Source organism: Lolium perenne, chromosome 7 (genome assembly GCF_019359855.2).
Source record: "Lolium perenne isolate Kyuss_39 chromosome 7, Kyuss_2.0, whole genome shotgun sequence".
NCBI classification, from domain to species: domain Eukaryota; kingdom Viridiplantae; phylum Streptophyta; class Magnoliopsida; order Poales; family Poaceae; genus Lolium; species Lolium perenne.
In genome coordinates, this window is record NC_067250.2 from 23,425,770 (window position 1) to 23,440,220 (window position 14,451).

At 46.4% G+C, this 14,451-nt stretch overlaps 2 protein-coding genes across 2 annotated transcripts; both read left to right on the plus strand.

Annotated features, from left to right (window-relative positions):
* The first annotated feature begins 1,791 nt into the window (after positions 1-1,791).
* On the plus strand, positions 1,792-2,666 carry LOC139833533 (uncharacterized). The gene is made up of 4 exons (XM_071823831.1): positions 1,792-1,797; positions 1,888-2,061; positions 2,155-2,523; positions 2,604-2,666. The coding sequence occupies exons 1-4, from the start codon at positions 1,792-1,794 to the stop codon at positions 2,664-2,666; spliced, it is 612 nt and encodes a 203-aa protein (XP_071679932.1).
* A 5,498-nt stretch (positions 2,667-8,164) lies between these two features.
* Positions 8,165-14,164, plus strand: LOC127318101 (uncharacterized). The gene is made up of 13 exons (XM_051348732.1): positions 8,165-8,581; positions 8,674-8,753; positions 8,860-8,940; positions 9,683-9,811; positions 9,931-10,017; positions 10,130-10,183; positions 10,593-10,683; positions 10,783-10,853; positions 10,942-11,011; positions 11,172-11,224; positions 12,034-12,127; positions 12,366-12,463; positions 13,819-14,164. The coding sequence occupies exons 1-13, from the start codon at positions 8,290-8,292 to the stop codon at positions 13,900-13,902; spliced, it is 1,284 nt and encodes a 427-aa protein (XP_051204692.1). The 5' UTR covers positions 8,165-8,289; the 3' UTR covers positions 13,903-14,164.
* The last annotated feature ends 287 nt before the right edge of the window (positions 14,165-14,451 follow it).

A 14,451-nucleotide genomic window follows, 5' to 3' on the forward strand; every position in this document is an offset into this window, starting at 1 on the left:
ATTACTTATAGTATGTTGGAACTAATCTTGTTAGTTAGTGTCTGATTTTAGCATGTATTAGATCAGTGTTAGTTAGCTGGTTAAGTATATGAGAAAGAGTGGAAAATGTAATCAGTTTGGTTAAGTATTTAAGCACTGTAATTAGTTTGGTTAAGTATATGAGAAAGAGTGGAAAATGTAGCACTTGTGGTTGGGAGTCTCGCGGCAAAGCTTCTGTGTTCTTCCTTGATACATGTGTGTGTGTGTGTTAGCCTGGGTGTGTTCTTGTGAGAGAGTAGAGAGAGGTTGAAGAAGAAGGGGAGCTGCGTGTGGCAGCTCCTACATAGTATTTAGGGTAGTTAAAACATATTATGCATGCTAATTTGTAATAGTCGGATTTAGAGCAAACAAATGGTCTTTATTACTAATTAGTTTTCTCGATATGCAGATGATGTTTCGAGGTGGACACAGGGGCCAGCGTTGTCAGGGTGCTTGAGGAGCGTTGCTCAGAGAGACCGTTTTCCTGGAGGGGATTTTGCCGGAGGGTCGTTGGTCTTCTTCGCCGGCTGTCGATCACGCTTCGAGGGTGAGAATCCGTTCGCCTCTCTTGTACCTAGGTTTTTTTTTGGTCTAGATCACCAAGTATGTCGCGATACCTAGGCGTCTCTTCCCGACCGTAAGGGTTACGCGGATAAATATGCATTAGTGGTCTCGCATATTATGAACCGTAACTCTTACGGCATTTATCGGGACAGTCGGCGGATGCGTAGTTGGGTACGTTCTCCCTGCTCTACCCCGATCCGAGTCAGGATTTCGGCAGCGCCTCCCCGTTGTTCTCCGGATGCACACCCCTCTCGGCTTTTTGGCGAGACGTGTATCGGGAGAGCAGCGGGGAGGTGCTGCGAAATCCCGACTCGAGATCAGGTAGAGCAGGGAGAACGTACTCAATCTACGGATCCGGCGGCTGCTAGGAGCCCACCTAGTAGAGATTCAGGTTGATGCATGCGTAAAAAAAGAAAAATTAAAATGCGGATCATGTTTGATATAAATTCTAAGTTTGTCTGTTTTGGTGCTGGTTAGAGGATGGATAACCGTGACTGGATGTACGATGGCAGAATCGGTCCGTGGAAATATACTGAGGAATGGGGAGAAAAGACCAAGCAGTTCGTGGACAGGGCGTTTGACATCCCTACCAAACCCAGAACAGTTTTTTGCCCTTGTAGTAAGTGCAACAACCAAAAAACACAGGACAAGGAAACTATGAGTCTTCACCTGATCAAGTCTGGGTTCAAACCGTCCTACAAGATTTGGACTTTTCATGGAGAAAAGGCGAAGAAACGTGCTAGGAAGGAGGTGCGGCAGATTCAGCCTACGAGAGAATATGATACTGGGTTTGATAGGTGCCTAGAGAACTTGGCTAATGGTAATGTGCCTGAAAGCCCTCATGTAGAGGCGGAGACATCTAGGGATGCAGAGACAAGTGAGGAGCCGGAGGAAAACACAAAGAAGTATTACGAGGCTTTGTTTGCTTCGCAGAAACCCCTACACGTAAATACAGATGTTACCCAACTAGATGCCATCGCTCGCCTTTTGGCCTTTAAGTGCCACAGGAATCTGATGTGCATGGTTGCAGAAATACTTCAAGAGGGCTGAGGGCAAGGAAATTGCGTGCGACGTTATCTTACACGAGTTGTGCAGGGTGAGGGTGACTGGCATGCACTACGAGGCACGTGTCCAGTGCGTCCGCGACTGGCACGCCGAGCGCAAAGTTTGGATGAGTAAGGCTGATTGTCGTGATACGCTCATGTCACCATGTCAGTACGTTCATGTATTATCATAGTTGTGTTATTTATTTCCGCATTTTCATGTAGTTTATGTTCTAATAATGGGTCTATCTTGTGTTTGTAGCACCCTCCTCAGTACGTCGGGGAAGACAGGGCGTGCTTTCTTGCGATGGTCATATGGTGGACATCCCGCGAGTACGCCCGGAAGCACGAGGAGGGCAAGCAGAAGCGTTCAGAGATGGGAGGTGGATCACATGTCCTGGGCAGCAAGAACTTGGCCCTTACCTTGCAGGATGAGGTGAGCAAGTGGTTTCTTCATTCTTTCGTTTTATGTTATTGCTAGCCCCGCAAGTGTCTCCCTCTTCACTTAATTGCATGTACTCTTTTGCAGGAAGTGAAGACAGGCGTGGCACCAAACTTGTTTGGCTTTTTCCAAAAGTCGAAGACCAGGAAGGAGCCGCATCCTGAAACGGGGTCCTTGTGGGTCAACGACCTAGCGGAGGGCCAGTGTGGCGCGTACCGCTCGAAGTTCAAGGACAAGCACGGCGAAGACGCCGACCCAACCACCGAAGAGTTTGACGTTGAGGTTGCGGTGCTTGCGGGACAAGGCAAGAAGGGTGGCCGCCTATGGATTGCTGACGGGTTAGTCGACCCAAGTACCATTCCATCTCTACGCCAGATCCGTCGTGGGCGTACGAGCGAGCAGCCTCGGGTAGAGACCCGCCCACGGGCTTCGGACCTAGCTATCGAGAAGTTACGGGTAAGTTCTTCGTCGATCCTCTACGCTTCATTACATGTTTTCCATTGCAATGTTACTGACATCGCGGCAACACAACGTAGGCGGAGATGGAAGAAAGGGAACGGAGGCACCAAGAGGAGCAGATGCAGATGCAGGCGGCTTAGGGAGAACATGCAGATGCAGCAGATGTTGCGGCAGATGCAACAACGGCAGCAGATGTTCCAAACAGATGTTCATGAACCAGACCGTGCTGACTTCACCACCGGGGAGTAGTGGTCCTAGCACGTCGTGTCCTCCTATGTTCCCACATTTTGTAAGTGGTTAACTTAATATCTCCGTCTCAATCTTGTTTGTTGTCTAACCGAACTTTGGATATTGCAGATCCCCACGCCCGATCCGGCTGTGATGGCGCTCCTCCAAGAAGCGCCAAGTCGAGCCCGTGACACAGCTTGACCGTCAACAATACGGGCATCATCCGAGCTCGCAGCTTTCTAGGTGAGTTCTCCTACACTTCTAATTCTTCCATACCATGTCACTTGTGAATTTGAGCCATTCAACCATGTCAAGTTGCCCCAGGAGGTACAATTTTACCTATTCCATGTTAATTTTAGCCATTCCATGTCATCCTTAGCCATTATGTTGAATTTTAGCCATTTCATCCAAATTCTAGCGATTATGTTCAATTTTAGCCATTCCATGTCAATTCTAGTTCTTCCATGTCAATTTTAGCCATTCCATGTCAATTCGAGTTCTTCCATGTCAATTTTAGCCATTCCATGTCAATTCTACTTCTTCCATGTCAATTTTAGCCATTCCATGTCAATTCTACTTCTTCCATGTCAATCCTAGTTCTTACATGTCAATTTTAGCCATTCCATGCCACTTATGCATAGATATCTATGAACTTGTAGGAGGTGGAGAAGGACAAGGAAGTGGAGGTGGACAAGGAAGTGGAGAAGGACAAGGAAGTGGAGATGGAAGGAAGTGGTTAAGGACAAGGAAGAGGCCAAGGTTGATGTTGCTTGTGTATGAACTTGTTGTGCAACTTGGAACATTCTATGTTGGAGACTTTGATGTTGATGTTGCTTGTATGAACTAATTATGCGACTTGGAACTATTGTATGGACTTTGTTGGATATGAACTATGTTGTTGATGATGCAATACTCTATATATTGTGCTATATGTGTATCTGGACTGTTATTTGTATTTGTGAATTGCATATGCAGGGATTAATGGGGAAGCAGGAAAATTCTGGCAAAATTTGCACAATCTTTGCCGTGCACATGCACACGGCAAAGGCCACAGCACACGGCAAAGGCACTCTTTGCCGTGCACATGCACACGGCAAAGGCTGCCCACGCTGCCCACCTGACGTTGCTGTACCTACCTTTGCCGTGCATGGTGGAAGAGAAGCACACGGCAAAGCCAAATCTTTGCCGTGCGAGTTGGAGATGAAGCGCACGGCAAAGAAACTCGCACGGCAAAGAGGCCAAACGCACGGCAAAGGAATCCGCACGGCAACGAGGCCACAGCTCACGGCAACGCTGCGTCGCTCGGCAAAGCCTTTGCCGTGCGACTTTCGCGCGACACACGGCAAAGACCCCTTTGCCGGGCGGATCTTTGCCGAGCAGTCTTTGCCGTGCACGGCCGCACGGCAAAGGCTTTGCCGAGCCGGTTTGTCCCTTTGCCGTGCGTTTGGGCTGCACGGCAAAGCCCTGTTTTGCCGTAGTGCCGTCTCCGCCGCCTCGCGGTCGCGGCAGCCCCTCAAGGGGCGGGGGGACTGGACGCTGTACATGTGTGGAGGCAGGCAGCGGCGCGGTTGGCGAGGATGGAGATGTCGCCAAGCGGGATCGAGATCGTCGCCGATGGTGTATCGGAGAGCACCGAGCACGGTATGCCTCCTTCTTTATCCCTCCGCGCCTCCGCGCTGCCCCCCCTTGAAGCGCGGCTGGGTGGGTAACGAACTGTGACTAGCACGCCCCGTTTTGAATTTCAAATTAGCCCTCTCGTCTATGCGGCACAAAAGTCAAAAGGTTACCAGTACACCCAGGGAAACTGAAACTCCGAATACAGGCCGTCTAAATAGGAGCGGCTCAGGGCATCTTCAATCCAAGGCACTTGTAGATGCAGCAAAAAATAATAATAGAATAAAGAAAAATAGTTACGTAAGCGCCGCTGCCTCCATGCAATCGCTAGCAGTAGACTTCCGCATGGCCTGCAACATGTATAAACTCGCCAAAGCGCCCAGCGCATTCCAGAGCATCCAGGCAAGATGGACCCTAGGAATAAAAGTCTGTAACCGTAAGAAATAAGTATACATAACTCCCACAAGTTTCGCTCCCGCCAAGCCCACCATGAGACTGATATGAGACATCGGATACTAAACAAACGGGGAGAGAGATTGTTCAGAGCCCTCGATGAGGTAAAACCCTTACTTCCTACTTGTATGATCTTGATTATCGAATATACCGGGTTACAATGGGGTTGCCGAAGGCTACGGTTATGATCTCGTCGAGAGGCTAAGATCTAAGGTTCTAGCTGTTGACTTGCGGCGAATCTATGTGTTGAAGTTGTTGTCCGGCAGATCCTCTTCTGGTCCTTATATTGCAGGCCAGGTCCTGAGAGTTCTGTCCGGATTCAACTTGGTTACAAAAAGATCTATTCTAATATTTCCTTGTTTAGCATCTTCTTGCCTTGTTCGTCAAGAATCCGGAGCAAGACGATGTGCTCGTCTGGCGTTGGTCGGGGGACGGAAGTTACTCGTCCAAATCTGTGTCCGAAGCTTTCTTCGTTGGCTTGACGAGAGCTAACATCACCCAGGAGATCTGGAGATCGAGAGCGCCATATACCTGTAAGTTCTTCGCTTCCTTGGCCTAGCGGGACCGCTATTGGATGGCAAACAGGCTGCATCGCCGGGGTTGGCCCGCTCTGTGACCAGAACCCTGAAACTTTGCAACACCTACTCATGGGATGCGTAGTGACACGGTAGGTTTGGTCCTGGGCGCTCGATTGATGTGGTACTTACATGCATGAGTGTGAATGTTTTCTCACCGTCAGTTATGCTTTGAGATTCGGATAAAAGAGAGAGAGAGAGAGAGAAACGAATCTTTCCACCTATATAGTAAACATGAATCTCAAGAAATAAATGGACGGTGACGGAAACACCCACACCCGTGTGTAAGTACAAAATCCACTCTCTTTCACATGTTGGTCTAATCTATTGCATCTTCTACCATTTGGGCATCTAACCAACGATTTAGCTTGATTAATAGCAAAACCGGCAAGTGAGCGCTGAGTGTTAATCCTCTATTTATACACAAATATTGTAAAATGCTTAAGAACCGGTAGAAAAATAGTATGTCATCCAAAAGTTGCGAAGGAAAAATGAGGATGCTGTCTCAGACGCAATTGCCCCATTTTATATAAAACATCAATGTTTACTTAAAAAAATTGGTCATTTATTTTGGAAAATAAATAATTGGCACACTTCATAGAAAATAATTGACCATCAAACATGTATTTTGTGAAGGCCTTATTGGGTGTCATGAACCTTTTTTTTAACATAAAATTTCCATCCAGAAGTTTGCTTTAACCCATCTCCGCATAACAAGAAGTCCAAAAACTGTCCATCAAAGAGTATTTATGCAAATGCTATATGGTTAATTTATGTTCAAAAGTTGGTTCATTACACCCTACAAAGCGCTCGTAATTTTTTTCATAATTTCTGGACGAACAATTATTTTCATATGATTCATTTAACGTATCATGGGTATTTGTTTTTCAATTAATCACACCAAACAATTTTTTTATTATGCAGTAACTCTACTATAGGCTAGAGTGCATCCACACGGAAAATCGAATATTTTTGCACTAATATTTATTTTATATAATGTTTAAGCATTTTAAAATAGTTGTGCATAAATTCGTGCATCTACATTTGGAGCCCACTTGTATGTTTTGCAGTTGAGTTGGATAAAACATTGATTAGAAGACAAATTGATGGAAGTTGCAACAGATTATAGAACAATAAATGGTGAAATTGCAAAAAGAAAAATACATTCAACCAGTGGTTTCTGCAAAACAAGGAAGATAAACTGTTGGAACGTGCTTCAGATGAAACGGTAGAGTTTCAATATGTGCTTACTTTTTAATATTGAGGCCATAGTTAATATTGAACCAAATTTCTCTCTTTCTCTTTTCATTATCTGATCAACACTACAAGTCTACAAGAATGCTGACATGTCAATTCTTGCTGAAATGGATCGGTTGCAAGGGGAATGCGCATCGATGTGGAAGTTCTCTGCAATAATAACCAAAAAAAAAAGGGGCGTGCTGAGCGTCCCCCGGGGGATCAAATCCTCCGATCCCCCGGGTCGCCAGCCACACGATGGGTGATCGAAACCGTCCACACACGGTCAACGCCAGAGCAGCAAAAAAGAAGAAAAAAAACACACGCCACGATTTGGCAGCGCCAGTCTCCTCTAACCTCCCGCACATGGCGCCGCCATGCAGCTCCTCTATTCCGCCGCCCCAGCTCCTGCCGTGAGCCACAACCGTCGCCGGAGAGCTTGTCGCGGGCGTCGCCGGAAAACCTCGTCGCGAGCGCCGCCGGAGAAGTGATGCAGCATCTTCCCCCTCGCGTCGCACATGCCCTGCGCCGGCCATGGCGGTCCTCGGAGAAACCCGACACGACGTCGTCGGTGAAGTAGCTTCGCTGTACACGGAAACAGCAACGCCGCTAGCCCCTGTAGCACCACCGCACCCCTGAGGTAGCCCCTTGTAGCAAAACCATCTGCCCTTTGTAGCAAGGTCCGCCGCCCCTTGTAGCAACTCCGTCGCGCCATGGTAGCAAGCCTCCCTTTGTAGCAAGCTCAGCCACCATTTGTAGCAGCGCCGCCGCGCCATGGTAGCAACGTCGGAAACCCTTTGTAGCAACGCCGTCGTCTACTGGAAGGAACGCCGCCGCGCCATGGTAGCATCCATGCCTTATTTTGTAGCAACGCCGGTTGCCCCATGTAGCAAGTCTGGCCGCCCATGGTAGCAAGGTCGGCCGTCGCACGCAGCAACCACCGCCGACAACCACTCGCAGCAGCTCCGACCACCATAAGAAGCAACGCCGCCCCGCCACCTACAGCCTCTGTCGGTGCTCCTCGCAGCATGGTGCACCACCACCCCCATGGCTAGCAGTTGCGCCGCTCGCTCACCAGCAGCAGCGCTACCCCATAGCACCACGTGCGTGGTTCGCGACGATGGCAAGCGCATGACGAGGAGGCGGTGAGCTAGCGCTCGAGCTTGTGGGGTACGGAGAAATACGTGGAGGCGGCGGGATAGAGCTCGATTTTGGGGCTCTTGGTGCAGCAGGCGAGCACCATGGGGGGCGGTGGGCCAAGAGATCCATGGCGGATCGAGCTTCTGTGTGTGAGATGAGATAAACAAAGGGAAAAAGTGGGGTGAAGGAGAACCGGTCAGAGAAGAAAGGGGAGAAGATAGCTCACATGGTGGGTCCCCCGTATGCAGCTGTGTCCCACGTACGAGAGGACACACAGAGTGCCACCTAGGCGGAGGAGGATCATGGGACGCGATCCCCCGGGGGAACAGAAGCATTTTCCAAAAAAAAATATGGAAAGAGAGGGAGAGATCGACGCTAGTATTCCGGTGGAGCGAAGCAGCCTCCTCGCGCGATCTGCGATGTGTGGCGCACGACGCCGCTCGCCGGCGCACATCTCCCGCGCCTTATCCGTCTCTCTTCCCCGCCGCTGCACGGGCGCGGCGACGGACGATCGTGGATGCTGCGGCGGGCCATTGCCCTCCCGCTCGCGCTGGCTCTCGCCGCGGCTGCCACGTGCGCCACCGCCCCCGCCGGCCCCGGGGCGCACGTGACCAGGAGGCAGCGGTCGTGCCACTTGAAGAAGCCCCTTGTGGGAGTGGGCCTTGCCTGCCACTCCTCCACTTCCACTTCCAAGTCCACGCCCAGTTCCAGTTCCAGTGGCCTCCGCGTCGACGCCACCGGAGCCCCAATGGCCGACCTCAGGTCGGAGTACCTCCAGGTCCTGCTCAGCCGCCGCCGCGACCTCCAAGGTCAGCCGCCCCCATCTCCCTCACTCACTCCCTCGCGCGACCGTGAATTGGCAACTTGACTTGATCAATGCCTTGCTCTGAATCTGCTCCAGTGCCTCTGTCCGTGGAGCAAGGGAGCCCGGTGAAGGAGCCGATGTACCAGGGCGACGGGCGGCCTCTGGTGCCCAGCGAGGTCAGGATCCTCGACCAGACCTAACTCATTCCATTCCACCCGCTTGAGACCCAGCTGGCGATTGCTGCTGGCTGTGTTAACTGAACTGTGCCTTGTAACTGCCCAGGCCATGGAGTCGTGCCCGAGGAAGGAGGTGGAGAACTTCACGGAGAAGCTGGTCGAGGAGAATTTCTACCTCATCACCGAGGTACTACTACTTGGTCTTCTACGATCAGTCGAACTGGATAATGCCAATCTACAATACTGCACATTGTTTCAGTGTGTGATCAATCAAACAAGATATAATACCAATCTACTATACTGCCCACTGTTTGCTTCTGAATATCACACATACACACTGCGCATAGCTTACATCTAGGCAATTGAACTCGAGACCAATTGAAGCCAATTACATTGCATTTGAGCAGCCCAAAATGTAGCAGAGGAGCAGTTCAGGAGTACTGTAAATTTTTACCTGCGAAAAATTGCTTCTGAGTTCTGGGTGTATCACACTGCACATTGCTTACATCTATGCAATTGAACTAAGGCCAACAGAAGCCAATTACATTTGAGCAGACCAAAAGGTTGTGTGCATTTTGTCTAGATGTGTCAATTACATGCCAGTATATGACTGGACAGGCTGATATTGCATCAAATTAGTGCCATTGTGGTCTCCATAGACAGATTGATATTACATAGTACTAGCTATCAACTTTGATGAGACGATGCCCAATTGTCCGTGAAAGACGTGGGTTCCACTCACTAAATCCTGTCTGAAAGACCCACTTGTGGACAGCTTGGTAGTTGGCATTAGTTTTCGTTCTGAGATCCGGGGTCACATCGACTGCACCCACATTATATAAGTCTAGAGTCGATGCGAACTTGCTTGGTTATATTTTGCCTCTCACTTCCTAAACAGGAGAATTTGTCATTACTTATTTTCCCAACAGTCAGGTGAGCAGGGACGTGTGCCTGTACTTCTGCTCAGACTTAATGACCCTGCTCCTAAACGAAAGCCAGTTGCTGTACTACTGCACAGCTCTTACAAATGCAAGGAATGGTTGCGTCCACTGCTTGAGGTAAATAACCGATCTCATCTCAAGTCTGCACCATCAATGTCTAGCACTGGTTGTTATTATCTTCTTCTTTTTTTGCGGGAAGGTTGTCATTATCTTTTATCTTGCTTACACATTTGCAGGCATATGCCTCCAGGGGTTATATTTCTGTCGCCATCGATTCGCGTTATCATGGTGAAAGGGCCAGCAACAAGACTACTTACATAGATGTAATCTATTTTCTTCCTTTTATCCGCTACTGATTTCATGTAATGCTCAAAAATTGTGTATCCATAAATTTCCTTTGACCTTACCATCCCTACTCTCATGGTTTAAACACAGGCATTGAAATCATCTTGGAAGAATGGGGATACAATGCCGTTTATTTTTGACACGGTACCATATTCTATTTCCACTCGTTGCAATTAATCTTTTGATACTATTTAAGGTGTATTGCGCAATTTGTCCCTCAAATACTTTTTTTCAAACAAATGGATGGTTCTGTACCCCAAAAAAAATCATATCAAATATGTAGAATGTGCCTTTACTTGTGCTGGACCAGTGCCAAACCTGGTGGTCTCCTCTTGAACTAAGCTCATGGATCAGCCACTGGTGTTGGTGTTAGTCCAGCTGTACTGGCGCCATAACTACACTATCTGGATTAGCACTTCTGTTGAATTCTGGAGCTGTTCTTGTAGTCTAGTTCTCTCCATATGATTATCTCCTTGCTTTTTCCCTAACATGTCATACTACAAAATTGCTAGGCCTTTTGGTTCTTACCATACTCAGTGACGTACATGTGCAGGTGTGGGACTTGATAAAGCTTGGAGATCATCTCAGTGCAAGGGAGGATGTTGATCCCTCTAGGATTGGGATCACTGGTGAATCACTTGGAGGTACTATATAGATCATTGTTGCATCATGATATTGAATTGATACATAGATTTCACTATGATTATAGAAAACTTACCCTTTTCATTTGGAGCTGAATACAGGAATGCATGCATGGTTTTCTGCTTTTGTGGATACCCGGTACAGTGTTGTTGTTCCAATAATTGGTGTTCAGGTATGCACAGAAGAAATTTATCGATATGGATGCACATAGTATTGTGATTTTTCCATATAAAGCAATTCTCGTTGTGGTGAATGTGCAGGCATTTCGATGGGCAATAGATAATGACATGTGGCAAGCTAGAGCTAATAGCATTAAGCCTTTATTTGAAGGTGAGATACCATGCATTTTCTATTGGAATTCTCTTGCATCCTCTTTTAAGTTTGGGCTTGGGCCATTGAATAAATAGATCACAACTGAAATATATTATGTCAGTTCTGAACATTTGCATGTAAGTGTCCATGTTGTTTTATTCTTTCTTGTTTCCTGTAGAGGCAAGAGTTGATTTAGGGAAGAGCGAAATAGATGCAGAGGTTGTGGCAAAGGTGACTATCTGATTCATTTGACCTTTATTTTTATTTTATTTTTTAGGGAAAAGGTAGAGTTAACTCCACTTTCATTTTCGCTTCATGTTTTAATTGCATCAAATACAGCCACGGCAAGGCCTGGCAACCAAAGAAGAAAAGAAACTAAAACCGGAAAAAAGAAGAAACACCCAAAAAAACGAAGGATTATTTCTATCTCTGGAGTTACCCACTTGATCCTTGTGTGCCCTCGTCGCCCACAGTTTCAGTTCTCCAACAATAAGCTGAAAGATGACTGCCGGCGTTGCTCCACGGTTGTTAAAGATCCTGTCATTCCTCGTTTTCCACAGATATAGCAGGCAAAGCAAAAAACAGATAGGCCCTGTACATTCTTGCAATGTGATCATTTGCTCCATGAATTCTATGATTGTGGATGTTCGTGCTGCCGCATTGTTAAGGCCGAGCTTTGTCCAAACCCGCTATGCATTCTTGCATTGAAGCGCGATATGGTGTACGAATATAACAGCAGGGCGGCAGTTGCACCTGGCGTATGTGGCCCAACATTTTGCCACCAGATTGTTTCTCATGTTCAGTCTCCTGTATGCTAGCCATAAGGAGATTTTCTGTTTCTTGCAAATTGCTTTCAATCAAACCTAATCATACTGCCTCCACCTAGCTCCGTGGTCAGCTAGAAGTGCATAGATTCCCGAGGTGGTTGGAGCTTTACCCGTCGTAATTAGATCCCTCCGGTCACACTCTGACCTTTATTTTTGATGATTTCTTTATATAAAAAAATATTTCATGATCGTGCATTGACATCTTTTTACCAGGTTTGGGACAAGATAGCACCTGGTATGGCTTCACAGTTTGATGCTCTCTACTCGGTTCCTCTGATAGCGCCACGTCCGCTCCTCCTCCTGAATGGTAAAATCAATCATATATCTTTTATCGAGTGCTTCTGTTTGGTCCACAGTCCACTACCTGTTGCATAATCCCACATCTAACAAAAGTCTCTCACTTTATGTGCTCAACGAGCACTTGTTTGTGTAAAGATTGGAACAGTGAATCTGCATTATGTATGGTTGAGGCCGAATTGTTGTTAGCCTTTTATTAAAAAATGCAAAGCATGTTACCTTCTGCTGAAGCTTCATTTATCATGCAGGTGCTGAAGACCCTCGCTGCCCAGTCCCTGGTTTACAAGAAGCTGTGTCCATAGCTGCTAATGCTTATGAAGAAGTTGGCGCTGCAGAAAAGTTTATGGTAACCATGCAAACTAATGTCTTTTAGCTGTTCTCTTGAGGTCACATGTGGTCTGTCAGTAGTTAAAATCTGAGAAGACAGGATTTGCTTCCTAATAGTAACGAACTTGGTTTAACACTTTTCAAACTTATAATGGTCTTGTCATTTTAAAAGGCTAAACATGATAAAAAAAATATTGTTTGTAATAAGAATCTGCTATAAAACAATATGTTTTGCAAAATTTCTGAAGTTAGTTTTTAAAAGTCTTCTTTCTTTATATTGTTCTTCCGAGTTATAGAAAAATGCACTGATAGAATTGTAGTTTTCTCCAGCCTAGATGTGGATTGAACATCTGGACTATGCTGTTTATGACAAAATGTTATATGAATGGTAAAATCTTAATAGAGAGAGAGTCTGTATGCAATTATCCTGAAGTACAGGGTTTTTAGTACAGTTATAGGCTAGAGGAAAACTCATAAATGATTTATTTTTTTGTGTGTAAATTTTAAAAACCTCAGGAAAGATATTATTTGCACCCTCCAGTCCAAATTATAAGACGTTCTAGCTTTTTCTGAATTGTATGTATCTACGCTTTTCATTGTGTCGGTTCACTCATTTCGGTCCGTATGTAGTCAACATTGAAATATCTAAAACATCTTATAATTTGAAACGGAGCATTGTGTCGGTTCACTCATTTCGGTCCGTATGTAGTCGACATTGAAATATCTAAAACATCTTATAATTTGGAACGGAGGGTGTACCTGTTCAGCCAAGCCTCCTTGGACAAATCCTCTGTGGAGAGATCTCGGTACTTGTTCAGCCAGGCCTTTCTGGACTCTTCCTCTGTTTTTGTATCTAAGCCGGCCAGCATATTCTTTGAAATAATGCAGGGAGACTGATTACTGCGGGTAACCGATGGAGAAACCGTACTGACCGCCAGCTAGCTATGCCCAGGCCACACGTAGTTTTAGAAGCCCTGCCCTGCTCTAGCCCTGGACTTTCGATATTGAATTTTCATTTCGAGGACCACCTTTCTCCTATGTTCTATATGTTGAATCATGTGGGGCTAGGGTGTTTGGGCGCCACATACCAGAAGAAGGGGGGATCGAATAATCAATTCTTAGCTAATCAATAAAGTACTATAGTAATCATGCTCCTTGAGGGTATCTATCTTAGCTTGATGCCTTTTCTCTAGCCTAGATTGCATTGCAACTTTCCCTTTTTCTTTGTAACTTTATTCCATTGGTTTGTGTCCATCTTCTCCAGTACAAACACTTGATTGTGTTGACCACGAATAACAGGAAGGTATTTTCTCCTAGGAAACTAAGCGTGGCTTTCGAATTACTAACATCTTTTTTTTATCTTGTACTGTTCAGTTCATCGCGGAGCCGGGAGTTGGCCACAGAATGACTGTAAACATGGTGAAGGAAGCAAGCGATTGGTTTGATCGCTTCCTGTAGAGAGGGGTTCTTGATGAATAATATGTCAACCAAGTGTCAGCTACCATTGTACGATGCTAGTGCTTCATTAAGTGTATATCCTCAATAAAGTTATGCCACCTTTGATTTCATTTTTCTGCTGAATAGATTGGAATTTATTTGCATAGTTTCATCGTTGCCTACTTTGTATACCACTAGTCGAATGTAACATAGAAATGCACACACATATTGTTCTCCATCTGGATTCTGGAAGGACACAATGTGAGGAATTCTGTGTTGGTAACTGCAGTTTTACTCTGTAGTATCTCCCTTGGGAAAAGACGTATTTTGAGGACTTCTGTATTTTTGGAACCGTATTTGCCAGGTATACTGTATACAACTATACATGGTGCGTATGCCAGATTTTTCTTTTTTGCAAATCAAGAGCTTTATTGATTAAGCAACAGGTGTACACAATCACTCTCGATTGTGTCAGTAAGAGCATCCCCACTCGTTGGCGCTCCCCACGCCCAAATCCGGCGAAATTTTCGTCCGGATTGGATGAAGTTTTGGCGTGGGGAGCGCCGAAGT